Raw genomic sequence first — 20,657 nt, 5'->3', positions numbered from 1 at the left:
GCTTTGCTCGCTCCGCCCGCCGGATGTCGTTCGACGCTAGACACGACGACTTCCCATCTCCTGTCTTTGCCGGATGATCGCTGCGTCGTCCTCTCTTCTTCGTCGTCGTTACCTCGTTCAGCTACATTCACTCCTCACTCGTGCCATGTCATCCCCATCCACCTCCTCGGGAGGGGCGCAAGCGCAAGCGCAGGCGCAAGCGCAGGTGAGCGCCCGTCCCTCGGCCAACACGCTTCGCCCATCCGGCGACGAGCAGCAATCACCCAAGCCATCCGCTTCAACCCACAACAACGCGGCGCAATCAGGTGTGCCAGTGAAGACGTCCACCAGCACCGTCATCACGTCCTATCCCCCATCCCTCGTCACATTCTCCCGCCCCTTTGCCCGCTTCGGCCTCTTCCCCGTCGGCGGGCGCAGTACAGCCATACGACTCACTCAACCGCCCAACAGCGGCTCACTCTGGGTACTGGCCTCTACGCCCCTCGACGATCCCACACGCGCCAAGATTACCGAAATGGGCGGCGAGGTGAAATGGGTCGTGGCTGCGGATAATGTGCATCACCTCTACGTCAGGGAGTGGATGGATGCGTACCCGCAGGCAAAGGCCATTGGAGTCGAGGGACTCGACGCTAAGAGGAAGGACGTGAAATGGGAGGGGCTTTACGGGCGCAAGGGGGATGAGGGGAAGCGCTACGGGTTTGAAGAGGAGATTGAGGCGCGATATTTTCCCACGTTTGCGAATAAAGATGTGCGTGTGCGAGGCGCGAGGTGCGGTGGGCATGCTCTCTGACCCTTCTCCCTCTCCCCGCTGCCACGCCAGGTCGCCTTCCACCATCGCTCCTCCTCAACCCTCATCGTAGCAGACCTCCTCTTCAACCTCCCCGCAACCGAACAGCATCTCGGCACCTCGTCGGGCAAGCCTTCATCCCCCGTCCCCTTCCTGGCATCCTTTGCAAAATTCCTCCAGCCACATCGCTCCCTCCATGCGGGCTTCCTCTGGATGGCGGGGGCAGCTGCTGGAGAGGGAGGTGCAAAGGAGAGGAGAAAGCAATTCGCTATGGATGCAGAGGTTGTGGCTGGGTGGAGGGCGAGGAGGATCGTGCCCTGTCACGGGGATGTCATCAACGAGCAGGGGTATGAGACCTTCCTCGCTGCTTTCAAGAAGGTGAGACGGGGGCAGCGGTGCGCGAAGCATGCGAGGCAAGGAGTGCTTGTGACTGACGCTCAATTCTCACCTCTTGGCTCGCCCGCAGTACCTCACCCCAGAAGGCAAGTCACGCTTCAAGACGGAGTAGTCGCCGCCGCAGATGAGTGTGGGCATTGAGATTGCGATTGGGCTCAATCGATGAGGTACTTGCGCTGGAAGAAGGAACGTAAATGCCACATCTGCCAAGCCCCCAATCCCACGAGGGCGAAGACGGTGAGGGAGGCAAAACTCTGTACGCGCGAGTTGGTCGATTCTGTGTGCGTGCGTGTGCGGGAGCGGGAGCCATCCAAAGGTCAGATTGTCTCTCCAATGCCATGTTCCCTTTTATACCTTCTACGCTTCATGACACACTCACCATTGGTGCCGCGCATCTTCTCTTCTCTCCTCTTCAAGTAGTCCATGCCATCCAAAATCTCCTGCGCCACTGCCTCCAACTTGCGCATCTCCGTCTCGAGGCCAGAGAGGGATTCCTGGTTGGCAATGGCATTGTAGTCTACCGCATCAGCGCCGATGTCGACGTCGATGTCGATCGATGAGCCGGGTGTGCCCAGCCCGGACGTTGAGTGGCCTGGGTGCGTGCGTGCGTGCGTGCGTAAGTGGTGGGGTGAGCCAACCTCGTTCTCCTCCTACACCTTCTCTCCGTCCACAGGCGAGAGCAGAGTACGCACCCTTCTTCAATCTGTTTGTGATACACACCCCCAAGTCAGACTGGGAGTGTGTATTGATCGCCATCCGCGTCTCTCCTCGTATGTCCTTCTTGTCTAGATAGACGTTATTGTGGTGAGAGGCATCGACGATCTCCACGTCTATCTGTTGGCCTTCGGCATTTACTGATGAGGAGGGGGAGGGGCCCGAGTTGACCGTTACGATTACGAGGGTGTCGGAGAGAGCGTAGTTCCCTGCGATGATACGGGGTGGTTAGCACGCAGCCAATGCCAGGGAGACGGGGTAGTGATGGCATCTTGGTCTTGGTCCCCACTCACAGATGCACTTGGTCGTGGGCGAGTTGCGCGCTTCGATGTCGAATTTGATGGCGAGCGAGGGTGCTGTGAGGAGTAGCAGGGCTGCGAAGCAGGTAGCTATCCGTGTTGGAGAGGAGAGGAGCATGGCTGTCCACTTGCCTGCTTGCGCGTGTGCGTGAGTGGATGAGGAAGGAAGCAAGCAAGGAAGGAAGGAGCGTCGTGTGCGTGCGTGACGACACAGAAAGCGCAAGGGCTTGCGCTCGGGCCGCCCCTTCGCTCGTCCGTCCACGTGAGCGAGTCGATGGCACCCCGCGAGTCCAACAGGGAGCAACGCGTCGAGCCTGCGCTGCCGGTGCGACTTTTCTCCCTTTCGTGCATTTCTCATTCATTCATCATCTTCAAAGAGCTCCTAGCGCTGACCGAGCATCCCCAGCATGCCGGCAAAGGTCGCCTCAGCCGCACCGCCGGCCACTAGGCCCTCGGTACGACCTTCTGCTCGAGCCGCAAAACCATCAGCATCAGCATCAGCGTCAGCATCGTCCTCAGCCGCAACGCCGAGCAGTCGTGCTCCTTCGTCTTCTTCGCGCATCAGTAGGCAGGCAAAAAGTGCTACGTCAACGGCTACGACGGCTACATCGACCAGCTCCGTATCAGCCTCGACGTCAAGAGTGCCCATGGACAGGCAAGCTGTAGTGGCAGCATTCAAGTCCTCGGAGACGGCAACATCGCGAGCCATTGCTGAGCTACTCCACCATCTCGAGGTGACGTCACATCAGCTCGACCTCGAGCTGCTCCAGCCTGTCGCAACCGTATCGGTATCATCGGAGCCCACGCTGCCCACGAGGGAAAGCGTCCAGCTAGCCAAAGAGGTCGTCAACGCCTCCTTTGCTGCGATCGGGCAGCTCTGCGCGGCAAACACGGCCAAGACACAAACAGAGCCGCCTTCAATGAACCTCCTGCACCTCGTCGACGCATTCAGGATATCACTGCGCGTCGTATTTATCGCCAAGAGCCAGCAGACGGCCGCCTCGACGTCGAATCGCTGGCAGACGCACCAAGTCGCTCTCACCCATCTCAAGCGCTGTGTAGCCCTCGGCGTCGTAGCGGGCCTGAGGTTAGAAGTGGCCTATATACGGGCACAGATGCATCATCAGTCTTCGAGACATCATCTGCCCCCTGATGCCGAAATGCTCTACTACGATCGCCCACAAGAGGTGGACAAGGCGCACTGCACGCTCGTACTCGAACTGCAGAGCCTACTGTTGAACCACCTGGCAGAGGGCAACCACAACGTCTCGGCGGGTGGCATCAACTGCCTCATCTCTGCCATTGCAGGTGAAGAGCGAGGCGTAGCAGCCTGGTTCGCCCTCTCACCCGACAGCCCCGCAGCACAACGCCTCCCCTTTGCCGTGGAGCGATGTCTCAGCAAAGTGGCCCAGGCCCTACCCAACAGTGACGAGGGGAGCGCAACGGCTATCCTGCAGGCGCGTAAAGTGGGTATCCTCTGGCTTCTAGGCGCAAATCTGCAAGGCGCGGACGAGGCGACCACCACAGCGCGGCGGGCGCAGGTTGTGGCGCGCATCGAGCGAATGGCAGTATCTCACTGGAAGGAGGGGAACGCGAGGCAGGCACAAGGGGAGAAGCAGGCGATGTGGGCAGAGATCGATAGTGCGCTGCGGGAGATTGAGGGGAAGGCGGGCGAAGAGTGGGAGGGGATGAAGGAGTGGACCAAGTTGAAGGAGACGTGGCGATGGCTTGCGGTAAAGAATGGGGACGTGGCTGCCGTCTCACGGCTTGACGGCACGCAGACTCTCGCAGCGTCGCCCGCCGCTCCCTCGGCATCGTCGTCCGCCGCTCCCTCGGCGTCGTCGTCGTCATCATCACCCGCACCACAAGATCCTGCCGCCCTCTACGCTCAAGCGATCCAATCATGCTCATCCGCCGTCGCCTCCCTCGACATCGTCCGCTCCGACCCAAACAGCACAGTCGCATCCGTCACTGCCTCGCTTGAAGCCGCAACAAGATCCCTCCTCTCCCTCCTCGCATCGAGCGAAGCGTCCTCGGCCCGCAGCATAGCGCTCTCGGATCGACAAACCCTCCTCAAACTCCTCGACCGTCTCCGGCGACGCTGCTGTGCTTCCCTCTCCCACTGGCTCACGCAAAGCTCGCCCTCGCCCTCATCCGCCAGCCCGCCCCTCGCCCTCTTCCAAGCAGGTCTGTCCGCCGAGTCTCAGCAGCTCACCACCCTCGTCCGCGCCGGCGGCACGCACTCCGAGATCGCTGCGGGCATGACGGGGAATTCGGCCGGGTATCGCACCTTGGGGCTGAGCATGTACGATGCGGGGAAGGAGGAGGAGGCACTCCGTTTCCTTGATCTGGGCGTAGCTGCTCTTACTGGCTTGGTGGAGGCGGATGGCGGGCAGAGCACCTTCTCGAGTTTAGTGGCGCAACAGCTCGCCTTGCTGGAGGCGGCGCTGTACCACGTCGGGGGGAGGGTCTACACCGCGAGACGGTACGCCCTCGCTGTGCGCTTTATTGAGGGGGCGGCACAGGCGGGAGAGGAGGCGCTGCGCCTTTGCTTGCGCGAAGCAGAGGAGGGCGAGGCGGGCGAGCTGAGGGAGGGCGATGCGAGGGAGGGCGATGCGAGGGGAGGGAAGCAGGAGGACCTCAATGCTCGAGCGCACAGCCTCTACAAGAAGTGGGACTACGCAGCTGCATGCCATAGGATGCTCGCCCGCCCCAAGGAGGCGCTCCAGGCATTGCGGCGCTCTCTTCTTGCCCTGCCCGCGAGTCAGTGGGAACGTCTCGAGGTGCTCGCCGCGACCAAGCCTGTGGAAGAGGTGTTCGACAGTACAGAATACGCGACAGTCGCGCGTACCCTCAGGACTCTCTTCGAGGTGTCCGTCTTCGAGCTTCTCGCCCCCACCGAAGGCGAAGAGGGCATAGCAGCCGTACTGCAGTCCAGCAAAGCGAGCCAGACTGCGCGGGCGCTCTGTCTCGAGTACCTGGCAAGTTCGAGCTGGACACAAGGGCGCATGCACACCGAGGGAGCGGAACAAGCCGTTCATTCGCTTCTCGCCACTCTGACGGATCTTTGCGATTCACAAGCCTCACCACTCAGAAGGGCCAGGGCACTACTGCATCGTTTCGAGAGGGCAGCCTTAGCCGCTGGCCCAGGCGAAGATCTGGCCCTCGGCAAGGAGATCTTCACGTTGCTCGAGGCCAGTGATCTTGCACAGGATGCGGGACTCGCGCCTCAGCTACCCATTCTCAAGTGTCGATATCGCCTGCTGGCCATCTTCGCCTTCGCAGCTGCACACGGGGAGGGGGAGGAGTCGGTGAAGCGGGTCGAGGAGTTGACGAAGCTGGCCAGTGAGAGCGTGAGGGATCTGTTTGAGATTTCGGCGTGCACGGCCATGGAGAAGCGGGGATCGCTGCCTGGCGGGAGCGCTCAGCCGCAAGGGCGTACGCCCCCGCTGCGCACGACGGAGGCGCCGAAGCAGGTACAGGCCAAGGCTAGCGTGAGGACGAGGGTGGGTCAGAAGGTGGGAGCAGCGAGTACTACGGCGACTAGAACAACGACTGCGGCTACAAGGTCACGCGCCGCCGCCAAGCCTGCTCCTACAGCTTCTTCGACGGCCTCGAGAGGCAAGCCAGTCCAGAAGCCTCTTCAATCATCAAAATTCATCGCGTCGCCGCCAATCGCGCCGCCACCAGTCACGCCTCCGCGCAGGACCACCCTCGCTCGCAAGCCTGTGGAAGGGTCGGCGGGGCTGATCCCTCTCCTTGAGCTCACATGCGACTACCTGTCTGCGTATGGCCAGACACTACTCAGCGTCGAGCTTCTCCAATACCTTCGCCGGCTCACGAGCGGTGGCGTCGACACAGAGACGTGGCAACGCGCCACCCTTGCGCTTGCGAAGCATCAAATGTCTCTTGGCCGCACCGCACGCGCAGAGAGCCTCCTTTCAGCGCTAGAGAAGGGTCCGACAGATCTGCAATGCGCTGTCACACTGCTGCGAGCTCAACTGGCGCAAGGCGACGAAGCTCTCAGCCGGTACAGCGAAGCTGTGGACCTTGCTGCGTCGCTGGATGAAGAGGGCGAAGAAGCGCCGCGCGCTGGGCTGAGCAAGGTACTGAGCAAGGTAGCGCGATATCGCAGAGTGTGCGCTGCTGCGGAGGCCTTTTCGCATATCGCGGAGCAGAGAGGCGACGGGACGCGCGCGATCGAGGGGGCCTTTCACGCGGCACAGTATGCTATTCGAGCCTCTTCCCTCTTGGCAAGGGTGACGACCTACCAGGGCGATTCGACAGGCCAGGCACAAGCAGAGGACGCCGTCGCGGCAACGACTACGCTGCAGAGTAGCCCGGTGAAGGACCCTGCGCGCGCTGCCGCCGAGGCGCAGGAGGCTGGCGGCGCAGCGACGCTGGGCACCACCACAACGTCGACGAAGCGCGCGCATCGCCTCCTGTCGGTGCGTATCGCCTCGACCCATTGCCAGGTACAGCGGGACCTCCTTATTAGCTTCCATCGTCTCGCCCACCTCTACCAACTGCGCGGGTCTGCACGGGACGCCGAGCTCTTCGCCGGCGAAGCGGTCGATCTGGCCACGGGACTTCGGCTCAGCCTCAGCACGTCTCAATCCCTTCTGCTCCGCGCTGAGGTGCGTTTACAGCTGGGGAAGCGCAAGGAGGGGGAAGAGGACGTGGCCCAAGCCATTGGATTGCTCAGTGACGTTTGGCTGCCGGAGGCGGCGACGCTGGCGTGTATACAAGGGGATCAACTGGCCAGGAGGGACGAGACGAGGGAGGAGGCGTTGAGAGCTTACAAGACGGGACAGGAGACGGTGCGCGCTCTCCGTCGGGCATACACTGAGGTGGAGTCGGTCCTTCCCTCGCCCTCACCCTCTACTCGCGGAATTCCGACTTCGACGAGCTCGCGCTCCTCCCTCGGCGGCAAGACGCCGCGAGGTAGCACTGCGGGAACGTTGACAGAAGGTCTCCTTGCAGAATTGCACTGTCGTCTCTTGCGACGTCAAGCTTGGCTCCTGCAGGTCTTGGGCAGGCACGAGGAAAGCGAGGAGACGATGTCCCAGGCGGATGCCATGCAGCCGCAGCCTACCTCGGATGATCAACTTGCCTGCGGGCGATTGGAGCTGGACAAGGCCCTCAGAGGTATGAAGACCGACGCGGTCTGGAACATGGTCTCCGATGCGGTGGTTGCCCTCCCCTCGAGCAATGCAGTAGCGGTCAAGAGCCGCGCACGCACGGTCCCTGCTTCTTCAACCAAGGCGGTCCTCGCCTGTCTGGCAAAGGCGGAGCAGACATTCCAGTCCGTCACGCAGGATGTCACGCAAGGCTGCGCCGCCGTCTCGCTCCGCCGAGCTTGGAAGGGGCTCGCACTCTCCACCATGCTGCACAGGACGCTCAGCCACGACACGCCCGCGCTCGAGGACATGCTCAAGATGCTGGATAGCGCCGCGGCCGTTACACTGCAGCGCGAGGCGGAGCATGCCGTTTGGTCGAAGTTGGAGGTGGGATCCAAGGAGGCGTGGTTGCGTTGGCAGCAGGGAGCGCCCGGAGCGGCCGTCAAGAAGACGAAGCGTACGCAGCTTGTAAAGGGGAGAAAGCCGGCGCGCCTCTCGCGAGCGCACACGCCGTCGAGTGACGAGGAGGGCGTGGAAGCAGAGGAGGAGGAGGAGGAGCAGAAAGGCGAAGCGCCAGCGTGGCGTGCCTTCTGGAAGGAGAAGCAAGACGGTCTCGCTCCGGAGCTCCACCTGCCCGCAAACTGGACGGTCATCTCGCTCAGCCTCTCGCGCGAACGCAACTCCCTCGTTCTCAGCCGTCGCTCCGCCTCTTCACCGCCCATGGTGCTCTCACTCCCCTTCGACCGACGGCGAGACGAGGAAGACGAAGAGGACGAGGAAGCGACGCCCTTCGACCTGGATGCGGCACAGCGCGAGCTCAAAGCCATCGTTGACGCTAGCAACGCCCTCACCTCGTCGGCGCGCAATGTATCGGTCTCGCAGGACATGGAACAGCGCAAAGCCTGGTGGACGTCGCGCCGGGAGCTCGACACACGGATGAAGGTACTCTGCGCAGCCATCGAGGAGCAGTGGCTCGGCCCCTTCAAGAGCTTGTGGGGCGATGCAGCTCCCCCCTCTGATGCGATGGGTGGCCTCCGAGCCAGCTTGGACGGCATCGTTCAGCGTATGTGCTTCCCGCACGCAGCGGGCAAGCAGCGCAGTGCGGCGGCGGCGGGAGCGGCGGCAAAGGTACAGCTGGACGAAGCGGTCTACGATTTGGTCTCGCGCGTCGTGCCCTCCGCCACGAGCGATGAGGAGTTGGAGGATCTGCTCAACTTTATCATGGATATTCATCAGCTCAACGGCGTGCCAGTGCCTGTGGATGAGGCGGATATGGATATGCTCGCGTACGATTTGCGCGCCGCGCTTGAGGAGTATCGTTCGGCCAGCGCACGAGAGAGCCAGCGCAGCCAGCAGGTCGGCAACGATAGGAGCGGTGACGGCGGCGGCAGCGGCGACGCTGGCGCGCCTCACCTCTTCTTGGTCCTGGACAAGGATACGGCCGCCATCCCCTGGGAGTCCCTCCCCTCGCTGCGAGGCCGAGCGATCTGTCGCGTTCCCTCACTCTCCTTCCTCGCCGACCGCGTCGAGATGGCTCGCCGGCTCGGCGCTTCACAAGGTGGGGACGGGGCCTTCCACCTGTCTCGCTCTTGCCGCGCGTACTACCTGCTCAACCCAAGCAAGGACCTCACAAAGTCGCAAGAACGCTTCGAGCCGTACCTCCGCTCCAAGACAGGCTGGCGCGGCGTCATCGGGAGGGCGCCCGCTCCCAACGACTTTGGCGATGCCCTTTCCTCGTACCCGCTCGTCCTCTACTTTGGTCATTCGGGCGCTGAGCAGTACGTTCGGGCGACAAAGCTGCGCTCGATGCAGAGGTGTGCAGTTACCATGCTCTGGGGCTGCTCGAGCGCGGTACTGCGAGATCAGGGCGATTTCGATCGGACGGGTACCCCGTACAACTACATGATGGCCGGCAGCCCGTGCGTTGTTGGCCAGCTGTTCGACGCGACGGATAAAGAGCTGGACAGCGTTTCGGAGGCGGTGCTGGTCAGGTGTGGGTTGAAGGAGGCAGAGCGAGAGGATACAGGGAGGGAGCAAGGCAAAGCGATAAGCTTGGCGCAGGCCGTCGCGAGCAGTCGAGACTCGTGCCGCCTCCCCTATCTCACCGGAGCGGCGCCCGTCGTCTATGGTGTGCCAGTCTACTTCGATCGCGAATAGACGCGCGCCTCGTTCTTCAACCCCTGCTCTCTCAGCCTCGCATACTCGGGCGGGTTCCACTGATCTACCTCGCTCCCTTTCCCGTCCCCCCTGAGCCGATCGGCGATCCACGGCGTCGAGCAGAGGCGTGCGAGGCAAGCTAAAAATGTACGCAGGACGGTCACCCCGAGCCAGGAGGAAGGCAGCGCGATACCCGGCAGCAGACTGCCCAATGGAATCTCCTGTGCCTTTTCAACATGCTCTCGATAGATTTTCTCGTAGCGTGAAAAGGCTTGAGGGATCCGCGTCGCGTCATCTTCGAGGATAGATAGCTCCCCCGCCAGTGTGTAAGCGCCCAGGATGGCGAGGGGAGCTCCCATCCCTGTGAGGGGGGTGGGACAGTACGCCGTGTCGCCTAGACAGATGATGCGATCTTGCGTGACCCAGCGCGCCATGCGTATCTGTTTGACATTGTGCAGGTAGAAGTCGTCTGACTTGTCGATGCCGTCGCAGAGGCGCTTTGCCTGCCAGCCGGTAGAGGAGAAGAGGGTGCGGGCGAGGGCCTTTTGGTGTGCGATTGGAGCGCGGGATGCCTGTGTGCGATGCGCCGCAGATCAGTCTTACTGTGCATTTGTCATAAGCTCGTCTGATGCGACGGGGTGCTCACCGCCTCGAGGCTCTCCTTCTCGCGCGCATCGCAGGGCACTTTGAGAAGCATGGCGCGCGTAGAACCGTGTGGGTCCGGGCGGGTGGTGAGCATCCGTCTGCGATCCACCGAGCACAGCCACCATTGATCGCCGTCCTGCTCTTCGCGAGGGATGGTCGCATAGAAGGAGAAAAAGTTCTTGTCCACCACCGTAATGTCAGACGGGTCGTACAGGTGCGAGCGTAGATGGGACCACTGCCCGTCGCAGATCACGAGTGCGTCGCCGCTGAGGGGTCGCCCGTCATGCAGGGAGGCGGTGACGCCCTTCTCGTTGACCAGCACCGACCCGGGGTCAATCCGGCCAACGACGGTCTGCACACCCGACTGCTTCATCGCTGCAGCGTGCAGCAATCCACAGAGGTCACCTCTGAGTATCTCGTGCGGATTCGTCGGGCTCAACCCTGTCTCGAGCGGGAAGGAGGCGAGCGTCTTGCCATGTTGATCGATGACCGTCGTGCCTCGCTCTCCTGTATTGTTGGCCTTGAGCGTGTCGAGCAGGGACATGCGCTCGAGGATGGAGAGGGCCGAGCCCTGCACATCGATGTTGTGGCCCTTGCCTACCGATGAGGGGTCTCGCTCGATGAGGGTCACGCGGATGCCTGTGCGGGCGAGCCCTGCGTGCGTGGAAGGATATCGATGGTTCAGCGCGAGAGATGGAGTCAAGCCCGCGCGTGCGCACGCACACGCGCACGCACACGCGCACACTCACACCACGCCAAGGTGCTCCCTGCTATTCCTGCGCCGCTGACTAGGATGTGCATGCTGCGATGAGTGGGCGAGGTGGTGGTGGTGAAGGAGCGGGCCAGGTGAAGGAGGGGACGTTGCGGTGAGCGTAGGAAGGTGATGCTCATTGCGGGACGACTCGGTGGTGCAAAACATCAAACAGCGTCTTCTTATACATTTAATGGTCGATCCGATGACCGCCTGAGGCATCTCGATAGCCCGACGAGGCATTGATAAGCGACAAGGCATCACCTCGTGAGATTTGAGCGCGGCTGAATCGGGCGCTGAGATCGGGGCGCTCCCACAGTTGGGCCGAGCCGCTCCGCGCGGGCTGAGCATCCGCCTCTCCCGCCCTGACTGATTAGCCCGGTGCGTCGGGCGAGCTTCCTCCGTTGCCCTTTGCTCCCTACCACGACCACTCACCATGTCGTCGTCATCGCCGTCGTCATCATCAAGCACGATGAGCTCGCACGCCTGCAAGCGGTGCAGCGAGCGCAAGGTCAAGTGTACAAAGGAAAAGCCCAAGTGTGCCCAATGCGTGCGCTTTGGCGTCGAGTGCGTGCCGGTGATCCCGCCCGACGAAACGCGAAAGCGAAAGAGTCGCTTTCCCGAGGCGACGCTGATCTCAAAGATACGACGTTACGAGGGGAGATTGAGGAGGATGGGTGTGGACCCTGATAGTATTGCAGAGAGCGAGGAGGGGGAAGGGGGAGGAGACGAGGACTACACTAGCGCCGTCTCAACATCTGCGCAGCCCCTCCCGCCGAGCAACAGCAACGGCTCCGGCGCGACGGCCATCCAGGCAAAGGCTGAGCGCGAATTTGTCGAGGAGATTCTGCAGCCTCCTACGAGGGTGGTGGGTGGGCGTGGAGCCATTTTTGACTTCTTCGACCGACTGTACCCTGAAGACGGGATGTCCCGCCTCTTTGCCTCGCCTGCAGCTTGGCAGGGCGTGCCTGAGCATCCCTCCGCCTTTGAGATCTGGTCGCTATGGCAGTGAGTCGGCGTGCGGGCGCGACCAAGACGATGGCGCCCACACTGACCTGATCACCGCCCCCGCGTAGAGTGTTCATGGACAGCGTCGACCCAGTGATCAAGATCCTGCACACGCCCACCGTCCACCGCAAGCTCCTCGCAGCCGGCAGCAAGCTCATCGACTCGCCGCACCAAGTCGAGCCCTGCGACCATCTACTCTTCTTTGCCATCTACCGCATTGCCGTCACCGCATCGTTCGAGGCGCCCAATACGAGCACGGCGTGCAGCAACGAGTCGCTCGAGGCCGGATTCCGCTACTGGCTGGCGCGCGCCGACGGGTGGCGCAGCACCGATCCGCGCGTCGTTCAAGCTCTCACGCTGTACGCCAATGCCATTTTCCGCTGCTTGGATCCACGCGCCCTCGGTCTCGTCATGGGCGTCGTAGTACGCTCCGCTTGTCGCATGCATTTCCACGTCGAGACGGGTGGAGAGAGCATAGAGGCGGAGATGCATCGTCGCACCTGGTGGGAAATTACCACGCTCGACGGGCGTAGCCAGGAGATTGCGGGCTTGGATCCTGTCCTGCTTGCGCGCAACGTCCAGCGCAGAGTACCCAACGCGCTCAGCGACGACGTCCTGGCGGAAGGTGCGCATCCACGAGAGCCATACTCACAGCCACAAGCGTCCGCCTCACTCGACGCCCTCTTCCCCTACATGCGCGCCCTCTTCGCCGATTTCGCCCAGCGGTGTCGCGCTGAGCAGGCCAGGCAGGGCGGGCTCACCGCAATGGGCATGTTCGAGCTCTCCACGCCCATCTGGACCCTCACCGAAAAGCTGCACCGCATCGACGTTCTCGAGGCGCGGCTGGAGGCGCAAGTCTTCCGCCACTGCGGGCCAGACAGTCTCTCCCGGCTCATCGTAGGGTTTGGCAGCTCTTTATTAGCCAAAGCGCGCATGCTCGCCATCTTGGGCGAGGAGTCGCTGCAAGCCCGGCGGACAGCGCGAAGGGAGACGCACAAGCTCGAGGATCTGAGGCAGCGCATGCTGGAGTTGAGCGTGCGCTGTATTTCCTACTACTCTGAGCTGCTCCGCGACAGCGCCGTACGCGCGCGATTTGGCTGGTTCATTGTGCGACACGTTCCCGCCATCCCAATGATCCACCTCTTTCGACTCTTACAGACCCACACCACGGGACCCTCGGTGGATGCCGCTTGGGCGCTGCTGCACAGGACGGAGGGTATGGGAAGAACGCGCAAGCAATTCGACGCGCACTACAAGGGGCAGGGATTCCATTGGCTGCCCACGCCCGAGGAGCCCGTGTTGGGGGACTCGACGTTCCTCAAGGCCTGGGAGGCGAGGAAGGCTGCAGTTGGGTGGGGGCGAGAGGACGTCGAGCCGGAGTATATTGTGGAGGTCAAGAGGAGAAGTGAGCATGCGCAGCGCGAGAGGGAGCGCACACTTTTGACGGCAGCGATGCCTTGGGGTGCGGAGGCCGGCGTGGGGGTGAGTATGGGCACCAACCTCGGCGGGGGCTTCGACCCTACGCCTCCCTCTGCAGAGCTCGACGAGGATTGGGAGGCGTGGCTGCGTCAGCTCTTAGGGACGAGTGCTTGAGAGAGGAGGCCTCGTTGCCGCTCCCTTGCTATCGTCTGGCCCACGCCCCGTAATGTCATCTACTCCACTCCCCTTCCTTAGCGTGGTGATCGCACCGCGTGTCGCGTGGGCCCAAGCCGAGCCAAGCTTCTCCTTCCGCCGCGCTCGCACTGGCCCACGTTGCTTCAGGCACGATGTGCAGCCAGCCCTGCCCTTCGCTGCCCTGCCCACGCTGCACGCGAGGACGATTCACGTCGTTCCTAATCGATTTGCATGCTTCGAAGACGGAAAAAGCTTCCAACGGCGATCCATTTTATCGCTCTCACGATCCGGTCTTTCCCCATTCCTAGCCGAAGAGAGAGCGCGAGGGCGAGCGGCGAGCGCTTGGCGGCAGAGAGTCGCGCTCGCGGGGAAACTTGGATTCTGGTGAGGGGGGATGGAACGTGCGAGGTGCGAAGGAAGCGGTCTCAGGGTCTCATCCGCGATGATATAACAATGCGAGACGAGGGCGAGGCGACGGGGAGGAGGCAAACCTGAAGCCATTCTCATATCCCACTCTATTCACCATGAAGTTCGCCGCCCTCCTTAGCTTCCTCACAGTCGCTACGACCCTCGCCGCGGCCGCCCCGACGAACCCGGGCTCCTCTGCCCTCGAGTCTCGCGCTGACAAGCCCTACGGCGTCAATGCCGGCGGCTACAAGAATGTCAAATCCTCGCCGCGCAAGCTCAAGATCATCCTCACCAACGACGACAGCTGGGAATCGGCCAATATCCGCGCCACGTACTACGCGCTGCGCTCCGCAGGCCACAACGTCACCATCGCCTCTGAGGCGCACCAACAGTCCGGGACGGGAGGAACTGTCAAGCTCCCCGTGAACCAGACGATCGTTACCCCTGGTCGTGGCGATTCGATCCCGGCATCTGCGCCCTACTTCGGACGCAACGAGACGGACCCGGCCATCACGTACTTCGATGGCACGCCTACCGCTGCGGTGTTCTGGGCGCTGGACCAAGTCAAGTACTTTGGCGATGACGGACCAGACCTCATCGTGAGCGGGCCCAACGAAGGGACCAACTTGGGCCCTTTCCTCTACACGCTGAGCGGTACCATCGGTGCCACCTACGCGGCCATTGAGCGCGGCTATCCTGCTATGGCTTTCTCCTCGTCGTCCAAGGCGCGCAGCTACAAGACTCTCGATGTGGACAATGCACAGGACGAGAGCAACATCCTCGGCACCCAGATTGCCAACTTTGTCTCGGCTTGGTCCCAGCAGAACAAGCAGGGACGTCTCCTGCCTCAAGCCATTGGTCTCAACATCAACTTCTCACCCACAACGTCTTCCTGCCCGAACCAGAAGCCCAAGTGGGCCACGACCCGCCTGACAGGCAAGGCCAACATCGACAAGCTCGTCGTAGGGAGCAACAATCTCCCTCAGTACGAGGAGTACGCCACTCCCGAGGGGACTGGCTTGAACAAGTGCAACAGTGGGGATTGCTCCCTTCCCGGTGAGACGGAGTACATCGATGGTGGGGACTGCAGAGCGAGCGTGAGCATCTTTAGCACAGACTATGATGCGCCAGTGGACAAGACGTTGAAGACTAGGCCGCAGGTGGACTTTGCGAACTTTTTGATCAACAGCGGCAAGTACTAGGCGGGCGGCGTGGCACGAGATACCGCTCGTTTAGGCGATGGGCGGGTGCAATGAATGATTGAAGTGAAGATCGGGCGTCGTTTGATTGGTTTGATGACGTGTCGCGTGAGGCGTGATTGACGTGAATGACAGGAGCGGCGTGAGAATGAGAGGATGTAAGGGAGGCTTGCCCGTCCAGACGACGCCTGCCTGCTTGCCTGACCGCCTTGCATCGCGCGGGCCCGTGCGAGGCTGACGGCACCGTTTGAGCCCGGATGAATCCCCTGTCCGCTCTTTCCCCTCCCCGTTCTCCCCATCGTTGCATTGCCCTCTCACTACATCGCATCGCTGTATGATGACACGTCACCTCGCCTTGATTGCTGGTCTTGCCTCCAGCCTTATCACCTGTATTGCTGCTTGGGAGACGCAGGAGCAAGGTGAGAGAGCGCTGAGCGGATTCTCATCGTCACATCGCCGAGTCGTCCAGCAGCTGACCATGGATCTCGCTGCTCCTCCTCGCAGCCGCCCAGCAAGTTCGCACTCTCCTCTCCTCTCCGCACGAGCACCAAGGCGTAGGCGTCCTCTCCACCCTCTACCCTCCCGGCTCAGACTCCCCTTCCCTTCCCCCTCCGCTCTCCGGCCACGAGTACTTCTGCCCCGCCTACTCCAACGGAGACCTCGCATTCATTGCTCTTCCCGTTTCCCAGAACTGGCGAAACGCCCTCTCCCACACGCCCAATGGCGAACGGGTCAATGTCAGTTTCGCCGTTGCGAGCAATCCGGATCCAGCGGTCCCCGACGCGCGACACCTTGGTAGTCAGGGTGAGGGGTGGGACCCGAAGCGTCCCAGCTGGCGGAGAGGTATGCCGAGCAAGTTGCGCTTCACTCTCTTTGGGCATATGGAGCCGCTCAACTCGAGCTCGAGCGCGAGCTCCGTCGAGGAAGTTAGGAGCGCCTTCCTTCGTTGCCACCCAGATGCGGCGCATTGGGCGCCTGGAGCGAAGGATAGCCCGCATCAGGCCCTGTGGGTGCGCTTTGTCGTCGAGAAGATCTATGCTGTGGGTGGGTTCGGGGACGAGCATCGTATTGGGTGGATCGACAGGGACGTGTACGCCAAGGCTGGACGCGAGGGGCACGGTGAAGGCGGGAAGGAGGAGCCGGTGCAGCGAGAAGGGGAAGAGGCGGCGACGGAAGGCGAGATGCTGAGCAGCGGAGACGCTCTCTTCGCCGATAATGCTAAGGAGCAGAGGGGGGAGGGGCCACTCTTCCTCGCAGAGATGGAAATGCCTTTTTGTGCCAGAGTCGGAGGAGGAGGGGCCCCCTCGCAGCTACCCTTCCTTGCGCCGCACGAGGATTGGTAGGTGGAGACGTAATGCGATTGATGATATGCTACAGATGAGTGCGCTCGCGCGTGCGTGCGTGCGTGCGCGCGTCGATGCAGGGGGTTCTCATCCCTTCTTCGTGCCCTTGCCAACAGTCAACCACCCCGCTCTCTTCGACGTCGCCTCCTTCTTGACAGGACTGGCGCTCTTCCTCGTCCCAGGCGGCCCCTCATCCTCGTCGCCCTCGTCGCCCTCGTCGCCCTTCTCTCTCACCAGACTGACCTCCACCTCCAACCCAGCGCGCAAAAGCACATCGATCCACACCTTTTGCGTTTCGCTCAACTTGTCGCCGGGCCCTTTCACCTCGCACAGCTTGACCGAGGGTCCCTGACCACCATTCTCCTCCGCCTCCTCCTCCTTCTTGATTGCGATCTGCCCCTCCTCGGCACGCGGCCGCCAGACGATCAAATCGGGCATACCACCACTACAATGCCCCCACTCCTCGCACATCATCTGGAACACAAAGGCGAGCGCCGGGCCCGGCATCAGCTCGGCCACCTCGAGGAGCTCCTCGCGCGAAAAAGCGTCCCAGCGACACCCTACCGCCCATGTAGCACGGGCGCGCTCTCGCTCATCGACTTCTGCCACCAGCTGCGGCGCGCCTCCGTTGGATATGAGGGCAAGCCGGGGACGAATGAGCGCCGCGCGGGTTACGGCGAAAGCGTCCTCTGCCAAATCGAGAGGTGCGCGTTGGTAGGGCGTCTCGAAGACGTCGGTCACCACCACGCTCCCTCCGTCGGGCGCGCGTACCTCTCCGCTGGCAAAGAGCACGTCCCACATACAGAGGGCGAAGAGCATCTTCAACATCCCTCCCTCGTCGTGCCTCCCCACGTACCCTTCTTGAGCGTAGCGCTGCAGGACTAGGGACTCGACGCGACAGGGTGAGCCGTCCGACGGACCGCGCCAGACGGAGTGCATGTCGCGGCGACGCTCCTTGCGGGTTGTTTCGTAGTATTGGGAGAGGACAGAGTCGGGAAGAGAGGACGCGTCTAGTAGGCTGCTAGAGCTCGGGCTGCGCGTCAGACCCATGTCGTTGACGTTACCCCCAGGCGAGTCGAGAGGGCTGGGAGGAAGGAGGAGGTCGGAGCTGCTCGAAAGGTCGCGTTTCATAGGCCGCGCTCCCTTCAGCGGGGAGACTTGGCGCTCCACCCTGACTATCTTGCGTAGCGGGGCGCGCGCTTGGAATCGGGAGCCCTGCGGTGTCGAAGAGGTAGGCGTCGAGCTCATCGCGGTATCAGGAGAAGCTGCCCCATCTCCCTTGATCGGCGACCCGCCCTTTGTGGGGCTCCTCCCCCTCCCCGTCCCCGTCGGGCTAGGCAGGGGAGCAAGCAACGTCTGACCCGCAGCGAGATCCACGGCTCCACTCTCATGATCCATAACGTCGAGCCTAATCCCGGAGAAGGTGCGCTCCTTGCACTTCTTCAGCTTCGCATAGGAGAAATCGTGCTTCTCCCCCTTGGGAATGGGGAGCTGTCCCTCCAGCCTAACGATACGGCGCTGTAGCTGATCGTGGTAAATCAGGTGCGTATCGCGATCTTCCACGCCCGCCACAGCGATCGTCAGGGCCTCGCCCTTTGCGCGCATCTTGGCCGCCTCACTCTTGTCCTCTCCGAGACCCGCGGAGTACATCGCAGTAATGAGCGCCAGACGATCGTACCACTCGCCGCGTTTGCCCCGACGGAAATGGCGTTGCGCGAGGAGGGCACGGAGTACCTCTGCTTCGCGGTCGTGCAGCTTGAAGCGAGCGAGGACCGTGCAGCCTTTGTAGACTATGCGCGTTTGAGGCCAGCCAGAGTGGAAGCGTTTGCGATGATACGCGGGCGCACTGCGGCTGGCGTCGGCGTTGCTTGGCGTCTGCTGCTGAGCGTCCAGCTCGCGAACCGTCTCTCGCCAAACGGGCCACACGCTCTCGAATAGCTCCAACGCCTTCTGGAATGTGGCCTCACTCCCATCCCCCCACTGTAGCAGCTCCTCCATCCGATTCTCCATCGCGACTGCCTCCTCGTACCTTAACAACTCCTCCCGACTCCCCCACAGGTCCGGGGATCGCTGTGTCTGGTAGCGCGGGTAGTTGCGGCGTCTAGACCGAGAGAGGACAGCCGTGGTGAGAGCGGTGCCGCCTAGCATGGAGCCGCGGTAGAAGACAAAGGCGACGCGATCGATTAGGCTTCGCACCGAGGGGGAGAGGCGGAGTAGGGGCCCGAGAAGGGCGGTGACTTGGTGTGCGAGGCGGGTGGATTGAGAAGACTTGCGGCCCGAGGAGGTGAAGCTGAGGGAGAGCTGGCGAGACGACGACGATGATGATGCTGCCGAGGGGGGCGGCGCAGGCTGTGCAGCGGTCCCGGGCTTGCGCGGTGAGGAGGATGCGAAGAAATGCGAGGCGAGCGTACCCTGACTGCGCGTTGTGAGCAGGGCAGCAATGATGCTTCCCTTTGTTGTGCCCGCCTTTGGTGTTTGCATGCGTTTTGCGAGGACCTTGAGCTCGTCGAGGGTGAGAAGGTGCAGTAGCTCCTCCTGACCAGCAGGGGTGGCGTCCTCGTGCGTGATGAGGAAGCGCGGGTGCGCTGCCTCCGTCTCCGGCCGTGTCTCCACGCCGATAAGAGCGGCTATGGCTGCTTCGATGTCGACAATCTCAGTGGCGTAGGCCTGACGTAGAGCTTCGAGACGATGCCAGGTGTCCTTGCGCTGGATCAGCCGCGAGAAGAGGTAGCGCGCCTCGTAGGGCAGCCGTGCGTAATGCGTGAGCACCAGCGTCTCCCGTTCGTCGAAGAGGTGCGATTCTGCACCGAGCACCGTGTCGATCATCTCACCAAGGAGGACGGGGTACATTGACTCGCCCGCGTAGGGACTGCGTGGTGCTGCGAGGAGGCTATCCGTGCTGTCGTGCTGCGTGCTGTCGTCCACCGCGCTGTCGTTCGCCGCGCTGGTGGTTCCGCTCGTGTCGGCGTGGCGAGGAGCAGGAGCGCTCTCGTCCACGGTGGCTGCGTCGTCCCTCATCTCCTCGACCTCTCCTTCGACTTTGATGATCCTCCTCTCTGCGGTGCCTATCCGGTCGACGTGGCTCGTCGTACCCAGCTCTAGTCCCGGTGTGCCGCTCTTCTCGGCGAGATCGCCCGTCTCCACGTCGTCTGCTTCGTCTATGCTCGTCATCTCGCTCGCTGCGGCGATGCCGCCCGGATCGATGTTCTTTGGGCGCCCTTGAAAATCCTGGCTCTGCGCCTGCGTCTCGCCATCATCCTCTCGCGAGGTCGATGGCTGCACATAATGCTTGTACGAGCTGATGCCTCCCTGCCCCTGCCCTCTTCCCCTCTCCGCCTCCTGCTCATCTGCATCAACCCTGCTGCTCCTCTTGGCCTCCTCCCTCTTGGCCAAAAACCCCTCCATGGCCGTAAGCGGATCATGGCTCGTCTTGGATCGTGTATCCTTGTATGCATCCTCGAGGCGTTGTTCTTCCGTCTTGCGGCGCTGCTTGGGACCCTGCAGATCGGGCGAGGCGTACCATGCTGGTCCGTCTTGCGCTAGGGCCGGATCAGAGAGATAGACGCCTGGCGGGTCCCCGTCGGCGTGCCTGCCCTTGCCCTTGCCCGAGTTGACGCCAAGGTCGCGACTGCGGGAGCGATTGGGTGCGTGGTTTCGCTGGTTTACGATGGAATCCCGCGAAGATGATGAAGAGGAAGGCTCGTCTCGTCTCTCTGTTGAAGGTAGCGCCCCTTCATCCCCACCCCTGCTGCTGCGCAACAGTTCCACTCGAGCTTCCGCGTCGGCCTGCCTTGCTCGCTCTTGCAGGTCATCTTGCTTGAGTCTTGCCTCCTCCTCGTCTCTCCGTACGCGCTCTATGTTTTCGCGCTTGTAAGGGTGGTAGCTCTTGTGCTGAGCGAGGTGAAGTGGCATCCTGACGAGGGGCGATGGGGAGGTGGGGAGGTGGGGAGGTGGGGTGCGAGTGCCAGGTGCGAGTTGGACCCTCGTCGACTTGGACGGACAGGAGAGACGCACGCCAATTTCACCCAGACGCGTGTTTCTGGTCCGCTGCCATGTGGTGACGAGACTGAAAGCGGCGCGGGGCGCAGGCTGCGTGCGCCCTCTTGCCCCGCCCCGCCTCGCGGATGAGACCAACCAACCAAGGAGAGCGGACGACGACGACGACGACGACGCCCCTGAGTTAGATCAACACACGGGCGCGGGCGCGGGTGCCGGC

The 20,657-nt window shown here is 62.4% G+C and overlaps 8 protein-coding genes across 8 annotated transcripts; 5 read left to right on the top strand and 3 right to left on the bottom strand.

The window, feature by feature from the left end:
* Positions 1-334: 334 nt before the first annotated feature.
* BDZ90DRAFT_212294 (hypothetical protein) lies at positions 335-1,165 on the top strand (the record flags this gene model as incomplete). Its single annotated transcript, XM_025504136.1, has 2 exons — positions 335-748; positions 821-1,165. Coding segments are annotated over 2 exons (759 nt in total), but the record flags the coding sequence as incomplete, so codon positions are not given.
* On the bottom strand, positions 896-2,314 carry BDZ90DRAFT_265925 (endoplasmic reticulum vesicle protein 25; the record flags this gene model as incomplete). Its single annotated transcript, XM_025508685.1, has 4 exons — positions 896-1,460; positions 1,563-1,775; positions 1,876-2,106; positions 2,191-2,314. 4 exons carry the CDS (start codon positions 2,312-2,314, stop codon positions 1,339-1,341), a joined length of 690 nt encoding a protein of 229 aa, XP_025364504.1. The 3' UTR covers positions 896-1,338.
* Positions 2,315-2,549: 235 nt separating this feature from the next.
* Positions 2,550-9,869, top strand: BDZ90DRAFT_228940 (hypothetical protein). The gene has a single exon (XM_025504857.1). The coding sequence runs from the start codon at positions 2,604-2,606 to the stop codon at positions 9,471-9,473; it is 6,870 nt and encodes a 2,289-aa protein (XP_025364503.1). The 5' UTR covers positions 2,550-2,603; the 3' UTR covers positions 9,474-9,869.
* BDZ90DRAFT_207407 (FAD/NAD(P)-binding domain-containing protein) lies at positions 9,551-10,919 on the bottom strand (the record flags this gene model as incomplete). The annotated part of the gene is made up of 3 exons (XM_025503981.1): positions 9,551-10,045; positions 10,120-10,772; positions 10,868-10,919. Coding segments are annotated over 3 exons (1,200 nt in total), but the record flags the coding sequence as incomplete, so codon positions are not given.
* A 1,381-nt stretch (positions 10,920-12,300) lies between these two features.
* Positions 12,301-13,715, top strand: BDZ90DRAFT_228939 (hypothetical protein). Its single transcript, XM_025504856.1, has one exon. The coding sequence runs from the start codon at positions 12,319-12,321 to the stop codon at positions 13,468-13,470; it is 1,152 nt and encodes a 383-aa protein (XP_025364501.1). The 5' UTR covers positions 12,301-12,318; the 3' UTR covers positions 13,471-13,715.
* A 408-nt stretch (positions 13,716-14,123) lies between these two features.
* BDZ90DRAFT_208597 (sure-like protein) lies at positions 14,124-15,041 on the top strand (the record flags this gene model as incomplete). The annotated part of the gene is made up of 1 exon (XM_025504014.1): positions 14,124-15,041. A coding segment is annotated over one exon (918 nt), but the record flags the coding sequence as incomplete, so codon positions are not given.
* A 345-nt stretch (positions 15,042-15,386) lies between these two features.
* BDZ90DRAFT_228937 (hypothetical protein) lies at positions 15,387-16,481 on the top strand. The gene is made up of 2 exons (XM_025504855.1): positions 15,387-15,517; positions 15,603-16,481. The coding sequence occupies exons 1-2, from the start codon at positions 15,433-15,435 to the stop codon at positions 16,439-16,441; spliced, it is 924 nt and encodes a 307-aa protein (XP_025364499.1). The 5' UTR covers positions 15,387-15,432; the 3' UTR covers positions 16,442-16,481.
* Positions 16,482-16,528: 47 nt separating this feature from the next.
* Positions 16,529-20,253, bottom strand: BDZ90DRAFT_272584 (hypothetical protein; the record flags this gene model as incomplete). Its single annotated transcript, XM_025508773.1, has 2 exons — positions 16,529-20,069; positions 20,108-20,253. 2 exons carry the CDS (start codon positions 20,251-20,253, stop codon positions 16,529-16,531), a joined length of 3,687 nt encoding a protein of 1,228 aa, XP_025364498.1.
* Between the last annotated feature and the right edge of the window lie 404 nt (positions 20,254-20,657).

Source organism: Jaminaea rosea, assembly GCF_003144245.1.
Source record: "Jaminaea rosea strain MCA 5214 unplaced genomic scaffold BDZ90scaffold_1, whole genome shotgun sequence".
NCBI lineage: Eukaryota > Fungi > Basidiomycota > Exobasidiomycetes > Microstromatales > Jaminaea > Jaminaea rosea.
Note: the sequence above shows the minus strand (reverse complement) of the source record. Positions and strands in the feature narration are given on the sequence as shown.

What these genes read in the sequence shown, in the direction of transcription:
- BDZ90DRAFT_228940 (XM_025504857.1), top strand. Translation starts at nt 2,604, where the DNA reads ATGCCGGCAAAGGTCGCCTCAGCCGCACCGCCGGCCACTAGGCCCTCG.
- BDZ90DRAFT_228939 (XM_025504856.1), top strand. Translation starts at nt 12,319, where the DNA reads ATGCATTTCCACGTCGAGACGGGTGGAGAGAGCATAGAGGCGGAGATG.
- BDZ90DRAFT_228937 (XM_025504855.1), top strand. Translation starts at nt 15,433, where the DNA reads ATGATGACACGTCACCTCGCCTTGATTGCTGGTCTTGCCTCCAGCCTT. An exon ending in TTGGGAGACGCAGGAGCAAG is followed by an intron (nt 15,518 to 15,602) that starts GTGAGAGAGCGC and finishes TCCTCCTCGCAG; the next exon opens with CCGCCCAGCAAGTTCGCACT.